The sequence below is a fragment of the Capra hircus genome, chromosome 5 (genome assembly GCF_001704415.2).
Source record: "Capra hircus breed San Clemente chromosome 5, ASM170441v1, whole genome shotgun sequence".
NCBI classification, from domain to species: Eukaryota; Metazoa; Chordata; class Mammalia; order Artiodactyla; family Bovidae; genus Capra; species Capra hircus.
In genome coordinates this window covers 31,877,075-31,888,380 of record NC_030812.1, presented here as the reverse complement: position 1 = coordinate 31,888,380, position 11,306 = coordinate 31,877,075, and the positions used below count along the sequence as shown (strand labels likewise).

Genomic DNA, 11,306 nt, shown 5'->3' with positions numbered 1-11,306 from the left:
AGCCCACCGCCCCAATCCCTACCCGAGCTCAGAGGGCATCTCTCCCCTTGCACAATCAGCCCTGGAGGTGTGCCCGGGTTTATGCTCAAGAACAAGCCCCCTCACCCCCACTTCGGGCCTCCCTTCCCAAACCTTGGGTCTCTGTTTCTTGTTCTCCCCTGGGCTCCACTCGGCGTCAGGGGTTACAAAAAAAGGTGTCTGTGTGAGGTGGCTAAACCAGGCAGTGTGGCTTCAGTCAAGAGAAGGCCTGAGGACAGCCGTTTTGTCCTGCCCACAGAATCCAGGACTCGTGGAAAAGAAAGAATAAAGCACAAAGCACAAGCCAGTCTGTACTTTCCAATAATTTTTTTGTTTTTAATATCAATTGACGTTTTAAAAAATACAGAGGTGTTTGACACAGAATAGCACCATTGTGTAGGACACACACAGTTCCTGCGGCCGGCACCTGCAGGGGGCCTCTTGCCTGGGCTGGGGGGCAGTCACTCAGGGGGCGTTTGACTCACACCAGTTAGTTTCCTGTCTCTGCCTTGACCCAAAGGTCTTACAGGAAGACAATAAATAAATAGAACACCGAGATTTTATTTTGCAGTCTGCCCAGTTCAGGTCTCTTAGAGAGGGGAGCAAAGTCCAAACTGTGAGAGGGTGGGATGAATGGGCATCAGGTCAGGTCAGCCATTCAGTGCAGAGTCCTAGAGTGACTTGGATTGGAAAGTACTTGGGTCCTTTGGGTTTGCCATGGATTGTGTTGGTTCTGGGTTCAGGTTTTTACAAGAAGCAGACAGGCCCTATGTCCACACCGAATTCCTGCTCGGGCCCTCCTATGTCCATGGGTGCAATGTCAATGATGGGGAGACGTGAGGTCTTCTGTGACCGGTACTCAATCACAGTCTCGCCCCACTTACCGGTGTGTTTCTAGGGAAGAACAAGAGGAGAGTCAGTGGATGCCTTGTGATCGGGAAAACCAAGCATCACAGAACACCAAGCGCAGAACACCCTGGGGGGGCTCTTGTTCTCTTTCGGACTGACCTCCACCTCGACTCCAGACTCTAGTTCTCAGCAGCAGGGCCTCCCGCGCCCCCCGCCCTTCTCCTCCCCATCCCTACAGTGAGCACCCCACCTGCAAGGGCAGAGGCCCCCACACATTGCATGACTGTTCCTACAAGTCACTGGACACACTGAGTTGAGGGAGGGGAGGAGACAGAACCAACAAGCTCCTCGCCTCCAGCTGTCCCTACACAGCCCCTTACACGCGTGCCCCTTTAGGACCATGACGCCCACTGTGGACCAGCCCTTAGCCTGCTCCAGCCTGAGCCCTGCGCCCCAGGAAGCCCTCTCTCTCTCTCTGGTGGCCCAGCCCGCCCAACTCACCGTGCAGCCATCCTTCAGAACGGTGTATGTGAACCTGCTGTTGCCCTCAGCCCGGATCTCCACGTCGTTTGAGCCCTGGATGAGCAGAGCCTTCTTGAGGTTGCCAGCAGCTTCGTCCAGGTAGGCAATGCTGTTCTTGCAGTGGTAGGTGATGTTCTGAGAGCCCTCGGTGGACAGCAGGCGCAGGAAGGTCATCTGGACGTTGGCGGTGTTGGGAGCCAGGTTGTCATCTCCATAGCTGAACTGTGAGGATGGAGAGCAGTGGCATGAGGCCCGGGGATGGGGGCTGCCAGCGGACCGGGGGGAGGAGGAGCTGAAGGTGCTGGGGGAGGGATCACTGGGAAGACACTTTTGCTTCCAGAAAGTGGAGCAGGCCTCTGAGGACCTCTTCCTCCACCTCTAAATGGTGGTTTAAAAAAAATCCTCTCTCTCCTCCTTCCTTCCTCTTAAGCCCCTTCTCTCACCCAGAACTGGTGGGAATGTGAGCAAGGTGCTGAAAACTCCCCAGAAGAAAGCAGAGGGAGGTTCTGAGGCGCTGCCCATGGCCTAGAGCAAGCGGGGGACTCACGTGGAAGCCACCGTTGATGGTTTCTCCAAACCAGATGTGTTTCTTGTCCTTGCTCTTGCTGCTCCACCAGTTCTTCTTGGGGACGCTGGCCGGGTTGGGGTAGACGCAGGTCTCGCCAGTCTCCATGTTGCAGAAAACCTTCATGGCATCCAGGGTGCAGCCCTGGTTGGGGTCGATCCAGTAGTCTCCTGCAGCGGGGAGGCAACACCCCATCGGGGCTCAGATAGGCACAGACCCACACCCCTGAGACGGCCAGGCCTGCCTGGAGTGACTGACAGGTTTACAGGGACACCCAGGGGGAGAGGAGCAGGGTGTGAGGGCCACATGCAGCCAAAGGGAGGGGAGAAGGAGGGAGCGGGCCAGGGGAATGTCCAGGGCTAAATAGGGGTGCAAGCGAAGGGCAGGCTTAGGGCCAGCCTGTGGATGGAACTTGACCCTGAAGTCACTTCTGCCATGTGGCCACGGCAGGACAGGGCCAAGGCTGCGGTTTCTCTGCTGGGCGATGTAGGGTGCAGGGGGACACCCACGCTAGACCCTTCCAGGTCTGACTCTGCTCCTGTGCTCTGAGCGGGGCTGGGCCCAGGGGGCTGACTGCTTGCTCTCTGTGGTGGGGGTCCTTACCGCTCTTCCACTCAGGGTGGCAGAGTTTCAGGTCTCGGCAGGTGCGAGCTGGGTTCTTGCGGGAGCCTTCAGGGCTGCGGAGGCTCTCGATCTGGTTGTTGAGGGACTTGAGTGTGGCGTCCACCTCGGCGTCATGCTGTCTCAGGTTGCCGGCTGCCTCGTCAGCCCGCATGTACTGCAGGGGGTCGGGGCCCTTCTCTCTCTGGCCAAGGCCAGCAAAGGCGGACATGTCAATGCCAGGGCCGGGGGGGCCAGGAGGGCCAGGGGGGCCAGGGTTTCCAGGAGGACCCTGCAGCACGAAACAGAAGTCAGCCGGGAATGACAGGGACGCCGCCCTTCCTGTCCATCCCCACCTTCTAGAATGTACCATCAATAGAATGTCTTTTTACCAGTCCCAGGAGGTTGGGGATGTGGGTGTACGTGCAATGGGACAGGACCAAGAAAACCACAGAATCTGCCTTATTCTTTCATTAGCCCCTCTTCTGTTTCCCATGGACCCTCTGAACCTCCGGGGGCTCCCAGGATAAAGGGTACTGTCACATTAGCTGCAGGCGGGCACCCCGAAAGAAGCCCTTAGCGTCAGAGAGCCCCAGCCTCCCAGTGCTGGGAAGGCCCCATGCAGTAGGCCGGGCTCTGCACACTCACAGCAGGGCCAGTTTCGCCAGAACGTCCACGGGGCCCAGGAGGTCCAATGGGGCCAGGGATTCCGTTAGCACCATCTTTGCCAGAGGGACCGACGGGGCCAGGAGGACCCTGCAGGCCAGGAGAGAGGCAGGCGGTGAGGAGAGAGCATCAACAAAGGGAAGGTTGGGGAGGAGCTGGGGTTGGGGAGGGGTCCTCCTAGCACTAGCCACGCTGTTCCCAATTTTCCTTGCTTCTCAGTCATGGAACCCCACGCTGGCCCGTGTGTGGCCAAGAACCAGCAGGGTGGCCTCACAGCTTTCCTACCCTCCGACAAGCCTCTCTGTAAACCCTTGTTACAGGGGGGGCTATTTGACAGCCAAGAGCCACTCGTATACTCATCCTGGGGTCTCAGGTTCTTCTCTGGCGACACTCTCACCAAGCTGGTCCCACTTCTGCTGCCCGGTGAGGCCCCCTGAGGCCAAGGCTTCCCCAGGAGCAGCCACACTCCCCTCCTCCTCAGACACCTGCCCAGAGCCCCGGCCCCACCCCAAGGGAGGGCTCACTCCCTCTCACTCACTCTGGGGCCAGAAGGACCTGCAGGACCGGAGGCACCCTGGTCTCCAGAAGGACCCTGTGCAGAAGGAAGAGGCCAAGGTCAGAGGTGAGCACAGACAGGCCCCAGGCTGGGACATGTATCTGCTCCCCGACCCCCAGCCCCATGGCCGTTCCATGTGCTCCACCCTCCGACTCGGAAGAGGTCCAGGCCTGGACATTTCTTAGGATCATCCCAAGTCACGTCAGCAGCCTGGGAAGCTCAAGTGGTCCCTGCGGAGCGGGAGGCCCTGGGGAGCCAAGCACAGACAGCAGCACTCACAGGGGGGCCGGGCAGACCCTGCAGACCGGTGAAGCCACGGTGTCCCTTCAGTCCCCTCTCGCCAGCCTCTCCAGTTTCTCCTTTGTCACCTCGGGGGCCTTGAGGGCCCTGGGAACGAGACACACAGACACAGGTTGGGTCAGCTCAGCCCACAGCAAGAGCCCTCTGCTGGCTTCACCTGAGACAAGGAGCCCCAGGTCCCTGTGGGCACCCCTCCCCACCGAGCCTGCCCATCAGGACCCAGCACAGGGCACTCAGATACTCACTGGCATTCCCCGGGCTCCAGCAGGTCCTGCAGGTCCCATGGGACCTTGTGCGCCCTGTGGGGGGAGTGGGGGGGGGCAATGTCAGAGAGCAGTTGAGGCAGGAATGGCCCACTGCTGTGTGCCCATGGCCCAACGGCCCATGGGCTGGGCACCGAGGCAGCTGCTTCACAACCCAGACCCAGGGTTGTTCCCAGGGCCTGGGGCAGGGGAGGGCGGGAGGTGGAGAGGCGCTCCCTGCCCACCCGGCCACCCTCCTGCACCATAGCTTTTACTGACTCAAGATACTCACAGCTTCTCCTCGGTCTCCCTGCTTGCCAACTGGGCCGGCGGGACCAGGAGAGCCAGGGGGCCCAGGGGCTCCAGGGGCACCCACAGCACCAGTCTCTCCACGGTCACCCTGTCAGGAGAGAGGTCCCAGGCTCAGGGAGGAACTTCCAGAGGAGGCAAGGAGGGATGTGGCTCTGACCCTGACCCTGCCAGGCTGATGAAATGACCTTCCCACCCCACCACACGAGACACTCACCTTGACTCCAGCTGCGCCATCTCTGCCAGGGGGGCCGTCAGCACCGGGGCTTCCCTGTGCAAAGGGGAGCAGACGCCATCAGAGCTGCCCCCACCCCCGTCCAGCCAAGGCTTTCCCAGCTAGCCTCCTCCTGCCGCCCTCCCATGCATCCAGCTCTCAGTCTCTCTGGCCTTCTCTCTCCCATCATGACCTTCCCATCGCATCTGGGCACTTGGGCTTGGCCCGCCTTGTTGCCCACCTCCTCCAGGGCTCCCCTGTCCCCGCAGTGGGACCCACTGCTCACCTCACGTCCAGGCTCGCCAGCAGGACCAGTCAGGCCAGGAGGACCCACAGGGCCAGGGGGACCTCGGTCTCCAGATGCTCCAGGGGCTCCCTGCTTGCCAGGCTCACCCTGGGGGCAGCGACAAAGAGGGTGAGTGTGCGCTCTGAGGCCCCTCTCAGCCCTTCTGGGAAGACGGCTGACCGTGGGTCAGTTCCGAGGGTGTGGAGCAGGTGGCCGGGCCACCAGGGACACCCAGTGAAGACCCTCCACCTGAGCCGGGCTGGGCCGGCTCTCCTGGAGGAAGGGGCGTCCCCACTTACCGAGGGGCCGGGGAGGCCGGGGAATCCTCTCTCACCACGCTGTCCAGGCAGACCAACGATGCCCCTCTGACCAGCCAGACCCTGAGGACCTGGAGGACCGTCGGGACCCTGAGCGGGGAGAGGAAGGAGGTGAGAACTTGAGAAGTGACATGCAGCCGCTGCCTATCTGTGCTGTGGCCAGCTGCCCACTGCGGGGGTCAGGTCAGTACTCCTCCTGCCCTGCAGGGCACTTTCTGCAGCACCCCCTCCTGGCAAACCCACAGCCCTGCTCCCAACTCCAGGCTCTGGGAGCCCCTGCCCTTTGCACCCCTTCCCCAGGGACCTTGGCCCTGGGTGGGACTTACAGAAGGGCCATCATCTCCAGGCTCTCCCTTCTCGCCAGGGGGTCCAGCAGGACCTTGGAGGCCAGGGTCACCAGCTCGGCCAGGGGGGCCGCTGTCTCCTCGAGCACCTTTAGGACCATCTTTTCCAGAAGGACCAGGAGGACCGGGGGGTCCAGGGTTGCCCTAGAGAAGCAAAACACAGGAAGTGAGAATTCCTCTCACCCTTCCCCGTCCCTCCAGGGTGCCATGACCCTCTGGGGCTTCCTCCACAGTAGGGACAGCTTGGCCCCCTTGGTCCACCCCTTTCATCTTTGCTCCATGTGAGCTCTGGACAGCCAGCCTGGCTTCCCTAGCCGCTGCACACTCGCCCTGTTCCGACTCTCTTGCTTCCTTCCCTGTGGCCTCTCTCCCACCACCCATCCTCAAGGAACTGCTCCAGTCTCGATCCCCTCAGCCCTAAGCCTCTGTGCCCACCCGCCTGCACTTGACAGTGTTGGTGAGCCCGCTGACTTATCATTTCTCCTCCCTCTGCTGTGAGCTCCCCAAGGGCAAGATGCAGACTTTCTCATAAAGCACAGTGTTTTCAGGAAATGCGTGTCCACGGTGAAGCAGAGCCAGAAGCCCATGGCCAGCACAAGGGCGCAGCCCCTGCTCCCAGCTGTGCATGTGGAGAACAGGACCCCACGGTCAGTTAACTGCTCCTCCCAGGTGTGGGCCTGGGCACAAGATGTGCATGGGGTTGGGCCAGACTCTGTGACCCTTGCCTGTGCCTCCTGTTAGGGGTAAGGTAGAAACCAGTCGGGGTGGCACTCACATTGGAGCCTGGGGGTCCGACGCGGCCAGCTGCTCCGGGGAATCCGGTAGCTCCCTATGTGAGGAGAGGGGAGACTCAGCACCTTGGACCCTCAGGAGGCCCCAGAATCAAAGGTTTTGGGGTGGTCTCACAGGCTGGAGTGGAAAGGGGCAAGGGGCTGCAGAGCAGCCAGGGGAATTAGAGAGGGAGAAAGAGCCCCCGGGGTGTGGCCACTGCCTCTTGCTGCGGCAGCTTCTTGCCTCTGCAGGGGAGGATTGGACTGGGGCATTCAAACTTTAGGGGCGTCCTCTCTCCCACCTGGCTGTGGGATGGGTGGGGGCAAAAGTGGGTGAGAAGGAAGGAGGTGGGGTGCAGCCTCTGGGGCCGGGCCTTCCCTGTGAGGCCAGGATGGGTGTGAGAGAAGCTGCCAACACCCCCCTTAGTGCCCTCTACCCGGCCCAGAGACAGTGAGGGTGGGGGCCTCACTCACGGGGGGGCCTTGAGCACCTCGGGCTCCTTTAGGACCAGTCACACCAGTAGGACCCTGAGGAGGAAGGAGGGAGATAGTGAGGCCCAGTCATCCTGACCACAGACTCCTGAGAGCCAGGACCACAGAGATGGGGCTTTGTCAGCATGAACATCCCAGCCTGGGAAGCTATCACAGGCGGGCCTGCTACCCCGACCAATAGAAGACTCATGTTCCAGGAGACCTTGGGAGGAGAAGCCCATCAGGCGTCCTCAGAGCCCAGCCAGGGTCTCCCAGGAGGCTGGCTGCTCCATCCTGAGCCACAGGCGGTACCTGCGTTCCCTCCCCCGGCCCCCACCACACACCCACACCCACACCCGTGACAGCGAAAGCAAGGGTAGCGTAGCTCCTTGAGCCTTCATCCCTGAGTACAAACTCCTCCTTCCCGCAGCCTCTGCCCTCTGCCTGGCTGCAGCAGCCAGGCCGCCCTGCTGCCCTTGGCCCACCCAGGCCCCTCCCCCTGCGCCCAGCCTCCCTGTCCTGTGGGGTCAGCTCCCAGGGGAGCTCAGTTTTACCCACCTGAGGCCCAGGAGCTCCAGAGGGGCCCTGAGGACCGGGGGCACCAGCGTCACCTTTCTGGCCGGCTTCTCCTTGTTCACCTTTGGCACCAGGCTGGCCATCAGCACCCTGGCTCGGGGAGGAGGAAGCCAGTGAGTGGGGGGCAAGAACTCCTCCCACAGGGCCGGAGACTCTGTGTGAGTGTGTGTCCACCCTGGGTCTGAGCGCCTGCTCTGAGGTCGGGGCTGTCACATCGGTGTGGAGGGAAAGGAGCCATTCCCCTCCCCTTAAAGCCCTGTCCCTCCCTCCCTGCCTCCCCCGCGGGCTGGGGAATGATGCAGAGCTGAGCAGAGTAGGTGTGGCAGGGGAGGTGGACAGAGATACTCACAGGGGGGCCGGCGAATCCAGCGGGTCCAGGGGGGCCTGTCTCTCCGCGTTCACCCTATGAGGAAAGGGGCGCGGAGGCTCAGCTGCCTGCCCGCTCAGTTCCTCCTGGTGCCCAGAGCCCGCCCTGGCCCAGCCTACTGCGCAGTAACCCCGGAGAAAAGGGGTCAGGGAGCTCCATCCTAAACAAACCGAGCCAGGCCAGAAGGCCTCCTGTGGCCAGAGGTCTGGGGACCTGAAGTCCTCCACCGTGATCACATCACGGGAGAGGGGTGTGTGCCTTCCCCTTTCCTTTCTCAGGGAGGGAGCCACGCCCCTGCAGCGCCAGGCTCCAGGCAGATACTCACCGGGGCGCCGCGAGCACCAGCAGTTCCAGCAGGACCAGGGGGTCCAACTTCTCCCTAAGGTCAGGGACAGGGGAGGACAAAAGCCAGAGATGAGGGGTGTGGGTTCAGAGGGGGACCCTCCAGAGCAAAGTGCACCCGGGAAGCAGCCCTGACGGTAGGTGGGGGCTCCGGTCTCCCCAGCAGCCTGTTTTCTCGTTGCTTCAGCCACACCTGCACCCTCCTCAGGGCGCTGAGAAAGACACCCGTGCCCCACCCCTCTGCTTCCCTCAATGGCGCGCACCCCAGGACTCTGCTGCTAAGAAGGCCCCCACCCTCACTCCTTACAGCAGTTGGAGAGGGGGAGGGTGACAGCTGTTGACCGAGGGGAGGAGAGAGAGCAGTCTTTGGCAGGAGGTGAGAAGGAGATCTGATGGGGGCAGAGTGAAGAAAGGGGTCCATGACTCACCTTCTCACCGTTGGCACCGGCTGGGCCAGGGGGGCCAATGGGGCCAGTCAGACCCTGGGAAGAGAAGGCCGAGTGAGGGGCCGGGAGAGGCAGCCAGAGACGCGGTGCCCAGCAGGGAGCCTGGGGCGCCCACACCCAGGGGCCCTTGGTGTATCCTTCCATGGCCCCCAGAACGCCCTCTCACCAAGGGGTCCCAGTGTTGACAGGGAAGTCCCTGCGGATGCCCAGCCCACACAACTGAACACAGGAGCAGGGACCACGCTCACACACAGCCCCTCTGTCCCCTGCGTGCATGGAATCCCTGCATCTGTCCCCATCCCAGCCCCAGGGAGCCTGCCACCAGCACCCACTTACTCGTCCACCGTCCTTCCCGGGCGCGCCCTCAGGGCCTTTCTCACCAACGTCACCCTGGGGAATACAGAAAAAGGGCCACCTCAGGGAGGCACTCCAAGACCCCCTTTGCCAGCTCAGCGTCCTCCCTGGATGGGGGTCCAGGCGGGGTCAGAGCCTGGCCAAGAGGGGTTTGCTGTGGCCTCAGGGTGGGTGATGAGCAGTAAGAGAAGTGAGACGGAGGGATGTCATTGGATGACGTCACTAAAGGTCAAACAAAGAGCCGTGGGGGGCCTCCAAGTTCCCCAAGAGGACGTCTGGGTGCCGTGGGGAGCAGGAGGGAGTCGGGGGGAGGCCTGCTCAGCCCGGTACTCACCCTGTCTCCCTTGGGTCCGGCAATACCAGCTGCTCCCCTCTCGCCGGGCATGCCCTGTAGACCTGGAGGGCCCTGAGCCCCAGGGGGGCCAGCTGGGCCAGCTGCGCCCTGTGGGGGAGAGGACTCTGTGATGGGCAGCTCCTCCTCTGGGCGCCCCAAACCCCCTTTCCTCCCCTTCTTCCTCTGCCCAGACCCCTTTGGGTCTCACCCTCCATCCCTCCCTCCTTCCATTTTCATCCCCCAAGCCCCATCCCCTTCCACCCAGAGGACCACACCCGCCTCACTTACTTTGGGACCATCGGTGCCAGGAGTGCCGGGGAGGCCGCGGGCCCCCTGGAGGCCCTGGGAACCAGGGGAGCCACGTTCTCCGGGGAAACCTCGTTCACCCTGGAGTGGAGACACCACGGAACAGTCAGGTGGAGGCCCAAAGAGGACGGAGAGCCAGGGAGAAGCAGGGAGGTACGGGCGGAGCTGGATTGGCGGGGGCAGGGGGGCGGGCAGGACCTGGGGCTACGGTTCTGCTGGGACAGGCAGGCCAGAACCACTCCAAGAGGCCACTTGGGAATGGCCAACAGGACACTTACCCTGGGACCCACAAGGCCGGGAGCTCCAGCTTCACCAGGAACACCCTGAAGATCAAAGAAGAATGTGAGAGAGCAAGGTTTTTCTGCCCCGGAGCCTTGGCCGAGCACCCCTCCTGCTAGCTGCGGAGCTCAGACTGTGGCGAGCTGGGCTGCGGGACCCAGACACTCCCTGCCTCACTGAGCTCCTTGTTTCCCCTCCCGCCCTTGCCTCCTGGGCATCAGAATAGACCTTCCCACCTAAACATGCTGCAGATTCCCAAGTATTCCCAGGGCCCTGTACTCACCTGGTCACCTGGTTTTCCACCTTCACCTGGGGGGCCGGGAGGGCCAGGAAGTCCCTAGAAGCCAAGGTGACTTAGTTAGGAAAGGAGTGAGGTTGCTGCCCTACCCTCTGGCGAGGCCGGCACAGGGCAAAAGCTGGGGTGCAGGGAAGACCCATCCCCTGGCCCCCACTGAGGGGGCGCTGCGCCACCCCAGAGCCCTGGAGAGAGAATAAACAGGAAGCTGGTCCAGCTGCCTACCTGGAACCCAGATGGCCCAGGAGCACCCTGCTCGCCTCGTTCACCAGCTGGTCCCTGCAGAGGAAGACAATGGTGAGCTGAGCCAGCTTCTGGAGAGCCTGGACACCACATCCAGGGCTAGAGGGGCCAGGGGGCCACCCACGGCAGGCAACACCACCCTCACTGCCCGCTGTTCTCCCGCCAGCGAGTGACCCGCACCCCGGACCACCAGGGTGGGGTCCACACTGCCTCTGCTCAGGCTGGGTCATGGTCCTGGATCAGCCCAGACCCACATCTGTCAGCTCCATCACTCCCCACCTCTGCCCCCCAAGCCCCTGCCCACGGGCTACCTGGAGAGGCTGGGCGGGTACTTACAGCGGGTCCAGGGGGGCCTGCAGCACCTGTCTCACCATCTTTGCCAGGAAGACCCTAGTGGGGAGAGAGAGGGGCGCTATCATGATACACTCCTCCAGTTCTGCAGACCCCAGCACCGGGCAGGTGCACTGTGTGGCCCAGAGTTTCCAGCCAACCCTCCGCCTGAACTCCATTTCTCCACCCGCCCTTCCCACTCCGCTCCGTTCCCTCAGTCCTCAGCACAGGAGCCTTCTCCACCTCCCCGGCTGCTGTCAGCCCCCAGTCTCCTGGTGTGGACTCCCACAGGGCCCAGGACAGCACAGGCTCAGCCATGGGCATCATGCGGCCAACCAGGGGTCCCAGGAGCATGCCACAGGGATGCTCCCTCCCCACAGGGAGCAACAAACACCAAGGGGTGGG

General features: G+C 62.4%; 1 protein-coding gene across 1 annotated transcript in view; it reads right to left on the bottom strand.

Annotated features, from left to right (window-relative positions):
* COL2A1 (collagen type II alpha 1 chain) overlaps nucleotides 331-11,306 on the bottom strand; it is a 30,251-nt gene continuing 19,275 nt past the window's right edge. Inside the window, exons 29-54 of the mRNA XM_018047868.1 lie at nucleotides 10,908-10,961; nucleotides 10,554-10,607; nucleotides 10,317-10,370; nucleotides 10,033-10,077; nucleotides 9,737-9,835; nucleotides 9,449-9,556; nucleotides 9,097-9,150; nucleotides 8,743-8,796; nucleotides 8,298-8,351; nucleotides 7,955-8,008; nucleotides 7,588-7,695; nucleotides 7,033-7,086; nucleotides 6,564-6,617; nucleotides 5,771-5,932; nucleotides 5,427-5,534; nucleotides 5,128-5,235; nucleotides 4,845-4,898; nucleotides 4,611-4,718; nucleotides 4,322-4,375; nucleotides 4,056-4,163; nucleotides 3,759-3,812; nucleotides 3,203-3,310; nucleotides 2,558-2,846; nucleotides 1,937-2,124; nucleotides 1,369-1,611; nucleotides 331-912 (exon numbers count right to left, since the gene is read on the bottom strand). Coding sequence (XP_017903357.1) covers nucleotides 766-912; nucleotides 1,369-1,611; nucleotides 1,937-2,124; nucleotides 2,558-2,846; nucleotides 3,203-3,310; nucleotides 3,759-3,812; nucleotides 4,056-4,163; nucleotides 4,322-4,375; nucleotides 4,611-4,718; nucleotides 4,845-4,898; nucleotides 5,128-5,235; nucleotides 5,427-5,534; nucleotides 5,771-5,932; nucleotides 6,564-6,617; nucleotides 7,033-7,086; nucleotides 7,588-7,695; nucleotides 7,955-8,008; nucleotides 8,298-8,351; nucleotides 8,743-8,796; nucleotides 9,097-9,150; nucleotides 9,449-9,556; nucleotides 9,737-9,835; nucleotides 10,033-10,077; nucleotides 10,317-10,370; nucleotides 10,554-10,607; nucleotides 10,908-10,961 — 2,577 coding nt within the window. The 3' untranslated portion in view covers nucleotides 331-765. The remainder of the gene's footprint in view (nucleotides 913-1,368; nucleotides 1,612-1,936; nucleotides 2,125-2,557; nucleotides 2,847-3,202; nucleotides 3,311-3,758; nucleotides 3,813-4,055; nucleotides 4,164-4,321; nucleotides 4,376-4,610; nucleotides 4,719-4,844; nucleotides 4,899-5,127; nucleotides 5,236-5,426; nucleotides 5,535-5,770; nucleotides 5,933-6,563; nucleotides 6,618-7,032; nucleotides 7,087-7,587; nucleotides 7,696-7,954; nucleotides 8,009-8,297; nucleotides 8,352-8,742; nucleotides 8,797-9,096; nucleotides 9,151-9,448; nucleotides 9,557-9,736; nucleotides 9,836-10,032; nucleotides 10,078-10,316; nucleotides 10,371-10,553; nucleotides 10,608-10,907; nucleotides 10,962-11,306) is intronic.